The 7,278-nt window shown below is 54.5% G+C and overlaps 2 protein-coding genes across 2 annotated transcripts in view; both read left to right on the top strand.

The window, feature by feature from the left end:
- Positions 1-5,349, top strand: part of AP1M2 (adaptor related protein complex 1 subunit mu 2) — a 9,456-nt gene extending 4,107 nt beyond the window's left edge. Inside the window, 7 exon segments of the mRNA XM_007460676.1 lie at positions 3-78; positions 577-719; positions 800-871; positions 3,011-3,169; positions 3,665-3,790; positions 4,436-4,511; positions 4,942-5,349. Of these exon segments, the coding sequence (XP_007460738.1) occupies positions 3-78; positions 577-719; positions 800-871; positions 3,011-3,169; positions 3,665-3,790; positions 4,436-4,511; positions 4,942-4,964 (675 nt within the window). The 3' untranslated portion in view covers positions 4,965-5,349.
- Positions 5,350-6,729: 1,380 nt separating this feature from the next.
- The window catches only part of CDKN2D (cyclin dependent kinase inhibitor 2D), a 2,618-nt gene continuing 2,069 nt past the window's right edge, over positions 6,730-7,278 (top strand). Inside the window, exons 1-2 of the mRNA XM_007460675.1 lie at positions 6,730-6,851; positions 7,110-7,265. Of these exons, the coding sequence (XP_007460737.1) occupies positions 7,125-7,265 (141 nt within the window). The 5' untranslated portion in view covers positions 6,730-6,851; positions 7,110-7,124. The remainder of the gene's footprint in view (positions 6,852-7,109; positions 7,266-7,278) is intronic.

Raw genomic sequence — 7,278 nt, 5'->3', positions numbered from 1 at the left:
AGCTCAAGGTGTTTCTTTCGGGAATGCCGGAGCTGAGGCTGGGCCTCAATGACCGCGTGCTCTTCGAGCTCACTGGCCGTAAGTTTCTGGAAGGGGGCGCAAGCGGGAGCCTGAGACTTCGTCCCATCACTGGTGGGTGGTAGGAGAGACTTGCAGTCAGTTCTGAAATAGCACTCGCCCGCCCTCTTCTGGTTGTGACCAGTACTGCAGCTGCTGGTTCCTTGCGCAAACAACTGCTTCATTATTGAGTGCCAGGCGCAAGGAGACCGCAGTGAAGAAAAAAATCCCTGCCCTCATGGGTCTGACATTCTAGCGGGAGTAGGGGACAGAATAGCATCATATTTAACAACCTGGCAGCAAGAGCCTGATTCCAGGAGTTCAGATCCTAGCTCTGCTCCTGGCCAGCTGGGTGACCCTGGGCAAGTTACTCATCCACTCCGGGCCTCAGTTTCCTCATCTGTTAAATGGGGGTGATCGTAGCGGTAGAAAGGGAAGACAAGGATAGGGAGCATGCCCCGGGCTCCAGGGTCGCCCCAGGCTTCAGGATCACGTTGCTAACTCGGCTCCGAGTTTCAGGAAGCAAGAACAAGTCCGTGGAACTGGAGGATGTGAAATTCCACCAGTGTGTGCGGCTGTCTCGCTTCGACAACGACCGTACCATCTCCTTCATTCCGCCCGACGGTGACTTCGAGCTCATGTCCTACCGCCTCAGCACCCAGGTAAGGCAGGGTCAAGCCCCTGGCAAGGGGTGAGAGTTGACCCCAGAGCCTCGGACAACTCCCTCTTCCTCTGTCTGTAGGTCAAGCCGCTGATCTGGATTGAATCTGTCATTGAGAAATTCTCCCACAGCCGCGTGGAGATCATGGTCAAGGTGGGCCCTGGGGAATAATTACTCACAATGCTGGATCTGCCCCTTCATACCTGCGCCCCCCATCAGTGTAACCTCATCTCTTACCTCCTTCCCTGCTCCTCACTTCCTTCCAGCCACGTGAGTCTTCTGGCTGGTTCTCAAACATGCCAGGCATGGTCCCCGGCTGTCCCCTGGATCATTCTGCCCCCAGCCACCCATATATACACATAGCTTGCTCCTTCACCTCCTTCAGTTCTTTGCTTAAATGTCACCTGCTCAGAGAAACCCTCCCTGATTTTTCCACCTCCCTTCTTTGCTGTAGTTTTTCCCTTATTACTTACCACCATATGACACATGATCTGTTTTACTTATTTACTTTCATACACATATATAAACCATATAGTGTATTTATATGGTTTAAAGATTAATAATAAACCACACAGTTTATTTGAACGTGCCTGGCTCCACCAGCTCCTCTGAACCCCCACCTGCCCCTCCCCCAATTACTGCTCCTCCTTTGCCTGCAGGTAATCACAATTTTGAATTTCCTGTAAATAATTTCTTTGCTTTTCTTTATAGTTTTGCCACCTGCATTTATAACCACAAATATTTCATTCTTCTGGTTTCTGAACTTTATATCCATGGACTGGAGCTGTATGACTTTCTGTATAATTTGCTTTGTTCAGGTAATGTGGATTTTTAAGAGGAATCCCAGCAGCCAGAGCTTAGTGCATCCATTTCTGTGGCTGTAGAATATTGCACCGTGAGAATCTTCTGTCCCATCTCTTGCATGGGTTGTTTTCAGTTCCTGGCTACTCTGGTTCACCTTACCATGAATAGCCCTGTGCTTGTCTCCCAGTGACCCAAGCAAGAGCTTCTCCAGAGCATATAGTTAGCCCCATTTACAGATGGGGTAACTGAGGCCCAGAAGAATTAAGATGTCATTCATCTAGGAAGGGAGGGGGCAGGTTGAACTTGGGTCTGCCTGGCTCCAGAGTCTGTGTTCTCAGATTTAACTTTGTTCCCCAGTCTTAGAGTCTTCAGGGAGCTGGGTTGTGGAGTGGACAGTCACGGGGCGGGGGTGTTGACATCCCCAGTGTCCCCGTCTCTACAGGCAGGGAAAGTGGAAAGGGCCTTAAAGCTGGTGCCTTCCAGAAGGAACACCCCCTGCCTTGTTTTACCTCCAGGTCCTCTGCCCCCAATCCCACCTCTCATATATTCCCCCCACACACACCAAATTCATAAATAAGAGCAGTCATCATAATGCTAGCTACCGCACATGGACACTTAGAGTCCTTGTGTTAAAAGCTTGTCCCAAGTCACACAGATCTAGATCTGGCTATAATGTTGTAACTTATCTGTAAGGAGAAAATGTGAGGATTGAGAACACAGGCTTGGGTCAAATCCCTGCTGTGTCGGTTATCAACTACGTGACTCGGGCAAAATGCTCTCTCTCTGGGCCTCAGTCTCCTCATCTGTAAAATGGACCTTAGGAATGGCTCCTACTTTAAAGAATTAGTGAGAGGGCTAACTGCTTGGCACAGGGCCCAGCACATGGTAGGGGGTCAGTAAATTTCAGCTTTCAGCTTTCAGCTTTCAAATGAAAACTCTGTGCCGAGGACCCATCAGGCTTTGCAGTCAGAATCTTCGGCTGTGAGTCTTGGCCAGGAGCCTTTACTTTCTTGTCTGTGAAATGGGCTGAGAGCAGAGCCTGCCTTAGGGGCTGCTCAAATGAGGGATCTTTTGAACCAGGCAGAGGTGTATGACACTTTCCAAATGGAAGGCACCAAAAGCAGGGCCTCTGGGGGATTTCCCTGGCAGTCCAGTGGTTAAGACTTCGCTCTTCCACTGCAGGGGGCGTGGGTTCCATCCCTGGTCGGGGAACTAAGATCTTGCACGCTCTGCATGCAGTCAAAAAACAAAACAAAAAAACAAAATCAGGACCTCTAGAGTCTCTCCTGGGTGTGGACCCCGGCTCTGCCACTTGTTGGCTGTGTGTCTCCAGGCAAATGCTTTAACTTCTCTGTGCCTGTTTCCTCATCTGGAAAATAGGCTGGATTATGGTCCCTACTTCAGGGCTCTTGAGTTGGCACATGAAAAGGCCTTGATGAATATTTGCCTGAGTGAATTCCTCATGCCCCATGTTCTCTCCACTGACAGGCTAAGGGGCAGTTTAAGAAGCAGTCGGTGGCCAACAGCGTGGAGATATCTGTGCCGGTACCCAGCGATGCCGACTCCCCACGCTTCAAGACCAGCGTGGGCAGTGCCAAGTACATGCCAGAGAAGAACGTCGTTATCTGGAGTATCAAGTCTTTCCCAGTGCGCACCGGGGATGGGCGGGGGATCTGGGGGACCTACCCCTGCTTCTTGAGGGCAAGGCAGAGAATAAATCAGAGAGCCACCTACGTGTGCACACGGCTATCCTTCGGGGATGATAAAGCTGGAAACCAGACCAGCATAATAGTTAAATTCTCCCAATCCCAGACAGCCTTGGGAATCCCACTTCCTCTCATGGAGCCTCAGTTTGCCCATCTGTAAAATAGGCAATATCATGTTACCCACATCCTTGGGCTGCTGGAGGATTGGTCTGTCCCTGGGATATTGGTGGGGCTGTTCATCAGGGCCTGGAAAATGGGAGGTGATCATTAGAAGGTCCCCAACCAGAAGCTTTGGCTGTGAGTCTCGGCCAGGAGCCTTTACTTTCTGGTCTGTAAAACGGGCTGAGAGCAGAGCCTACACCTAGGGGCTGCCATGACGATTGTCTGGGGTATAGAGGGGCCCCCCAGTGTGTCTGATACCTCCATGTGCCCTCAGGGGGGCAAGGAGTACCTGATGCGCGCCCACTTTGGCCTCCCCAGCGTGGAGAAGGAGGAGGTAGAGGGCCGGCCCCCCATCGGAGTCAAGTTTGAGATCCCCTATTTCACCGTCTCCGGGATCCAGGTGAGAGAAGTGGGCAGAGTGGCTCCTCTCCTTGACCTCAGTGGGTTCCCTGCTCTCCCATCTCTTAGCTTAGATCACCTCCGTTCCCTGGCCTGGCTCATCTCTCCTTTGCAATCATCCTTGTCTTTTCCTGGAACAGTGTTGCCTTTCAGCCTGGGTCCCCTCCCCCTCCCCCTCTTACTTTGCCCTGTGCCTAAACTGTTGTGTCTATTCCCTTATACTGAGCCATCTTTCCCACTGTCCTGGACCACCTCTCCCCTAACCGCCCCCCCACACTGTCCTTGCCACATCTTTACCCTGAGCCATGTTACTTCATTTCTCCCAGCCTGTGCTTCCTTTTTTTTTTTTAATATATATATATATATTTATTTATTTGGTTGCACTGGGTCTTAGTTGCGGCAGGAGGGCTCCTTAGTTGTGGCATGCGAACTCTTAGTTGCAGCATGCATGTGGGATCAAGTTCCCTGACCAGGGATCGAACCCTGGGTCCCCTGCATTGGGAGCTCAGAGTCTTAACCACTGTGCCACCAGGGAAGTCCCCAAGCCTGTGCTTTCTTATTCCCCGAAGTTGTGTTATATATTTTCCCCTGGCCCCAGCCAGCTCTGTCCCCCTAGCCTGGGCCACCTCCTTTCATCCCTTTTCAGGTCCGATACATGAAGATCATCGAGAAGAGTGGTTACCAGGCCCTGCCCTGGGTCCGCTATATCACCCAGAGTGGCGGTAAGGCAGCCCAGCTCCCTGGGATGACGGAGACAAGGAGATGAAAGGGGATGGTTTGGGGCTTTAATACATCCTATCTCAGAGGGCTCCAAAACTCAATAGGCCTGGCCCCAAGTCTACCCTGTCTTTGTCAGTGTGCCACCCTGGGCCTCGGTTTGCTTATCTTTAAAGTGGGGACAGTTGCCAGTTCCAGGTTAGTGGTGGTGGGGTTTGGATGAGGGGCTGAACACATAGCACCCCTATCTACTGCCTGGAAGCAGGCTTGTTGCTGTGGTTACAGTCCCCATGTTTGAGTCAGTCCGTAGCCTTGTTACATACCTGTAGGGTTGATCATGAGCGCTGGGGAAGGGGCTGGCCTTGGGTGGGGGGCCTGTCCCTTTGTCTCCTTTCCCCAATTCTGAGATGGTCCCCGCTCATTGTTTCCCTGCAGATTATCAACTTCGTACCAGCTAGAAGGGAGAAGTGGGGGCTTGAACATGGGCCGTCCTCTCCCCAGGCCCCGACTGCGAACTCTAGAGAGAGAGAGGGAAGATGGGATGCGTGTGTGTGGCGGGGGACGGCAGTCCCTGAATTAGCAGTTTCTTAAGGGCTGGCTGGCTCCCAGCCTTTTCCTTTACCCATAGGCTGGGAGGGATGGTCTCCCTGTCACCAGGCTCCCGCCCCTCCCCCCTCCCATTTTATATGAAGAAATAGAAAAGGGGCTTGAAGTCCCCCTCATGAGTGCCTTCTTGCAGTGACCTACCTTAGGAGGTGTGGGGAGGCCCCCCTCCACAGCTGCTGAGCGCAGAGGCCCTGCTGGCCCATTCTGAGTTTTAGGATGGCATTAAAAATTAATCTAGCTGCTGTTATGTGTTTCTTGGCTGGGGGCTGGGAGGTGCCAGGGCTGTCCCCTGAAGTGCTGGGATAAGCGTGAGCAACACATATCAATTTCTCATCCCGATTGCCACTCATCTGGGCCCTCGCAGTTGCCCCCACTTTGGTTCCCAGGGCTCTGGGCTTCCCTCCCCCACGACAGCCAGTTACCATCATAGCCGCCAGAGGGCGCCCGTTAACTCCTAAATCAGATCATAGCTCCATTCTTTTTAAAAAAGTAAAAGTCAAGCGCTCACAGCAGCCCACAGGCCTGATCAACATTACCCCTCCCCGTCCCCTACCTGCCCTCACCTCCTGCCCCCTCTCTCCCTCTATACCTCACTCTTCCTGGACTTACTAGGCGTGCTCCTACCTTAGGGCCTTTACATCTGCAGCGTCTCCACTTAGTATGCTTTCCCCCAGATATCCACATGGCTCCTTCCCTCACCTTCAGGTCTCAAATCAAATGTCACCTCCTCAGGGTGGCCCTCTCTGACCTCTCTCTTTCAACGGCCTTCTTTTCCCAAGAGACTATTACTTATCCCGATTTGTCAGCTCCACACTGTGTACCATTCTGAAAATATGTAATTATTGTCTTCTCCAGCCCTAAACGGTAGGCGTCCTGCAGCAGGAGGCACCCAGCTTGCTCTCCACTTGGCCGCCTAGTACACAGTAGGTGCTCCGTAAATGTTTGAAGGTCTCTGTTAAGAGCCTCCGAACGCGACTCTCGCCTCCCAGGTTCACCCACGTGGCAACTGCAGCGTGAACTTTCCTCCACGCCCTTGCACTTGCCGTGCCCCGGCTGGCCCCATCTGAGCCGAATGTGATTCCTTCCTCATCCACCCCATTTCCACGTTTTATTTTCTTCACCGTGCTTAAGACTATCTAAAATTATTTAGTTGCTTGAATGTGCGCTCCCCAGCGCCGGGTTCCTGCACACAGAGAACGGTTCCTGAACACAGTGAATGAATCAAATAAAGCGCTCAGCACAGTAAGAGCTAATAAATACTGATCGCACGGTAGAACTCCGAACAGGGCGGCCCCAGCCCTGCCTCCCTTTCCCTCGGAGGTGCCGAGGTCCCGGAGCGGCCCGTGCTACTCAGCTCCTGACCTTTCTCCCCTGGGTCAGTTAAACCGGCCCTCTTTCCCGCCCGCCCGGCGTATTTGAAAAACTGAAAACCCCGCCATTGCCGGCGGTCTATCGGTCGCCGCAGCTCGCCCAATTAGAAGCGGACCCGCCCACGCCGGTGTGCACAGCCTCCCTGGCGACGCGTTGCCATTGGCTGCGCTGGCCGAGTGGGCGGGGCACTATAGGGTCCAGAGCCGTGCAATGCAGCTGGGCTACAACCTAGCTAGTTCTTAAGAAAACGAATCCGCGGCGTTCGGGGGCGGGACCCCGTGCGCGTTGGCTCCGCCCCCTGGCGGCCGGTTCGTCTGCGGCGTCGGCGTCTGCTCAGAACAGACCCCGCCCGTCGAGGAGGAGGGAGGGTGAGTTGGGGGAGACCCGGCCCCCAAGGGGCGGGCGCCGGGCCGGGCGCTGCGGGCCTCGGAGGGTTGGGCTCGGGCCCACCGGCCGACAGGGGGAGGAGCCGGCCGGGAGGGCGGGGGTCGCGCAGGAACCCCGGACTGGCGAGTCAGACCAGGAGCCTCGCGCAGGCCGGGGACGCTGTGGGAGGGTTGTTCGGGCCAGCGCCGGTGGGCTTCCCCCGCACTGACCGTGTCGGGGTGGGGCGGGGGGCTTCGCAGGCCGCAAATATCGACATGCTGCTGGAGGAGGTCCGCGCCGGCGACCGGCTGAGCGGGGCGGCGGCCCGGGGAGACGTGCAGGAGGTGCGCCGCCTTCTGCACCGCGAGCTGGTGCACCCCGACGCCCTGCACCGCTTTGGCAAGACGGCGGTGCAGGTGAGGCCCGGCC

Source organism: Lipotes vexillifer, unplaced genomic scaffold (genome assembly GCF_000442215.2).
Source record: "Lipotes vexillifer unplaced genomic scaffold, Lipotes_vexillifer_v1.1 scaffold1011, whole genome shotgun sequence".
NCBI lineage: Eukaryota > Metazoa > Chordata > Mammalia > Artiodactyla > Lipotidae > Lipotes > Lipotes vexillifer.
This window is presented reverse-complemented; position numbering and strand designations above follow the sequence as displayed.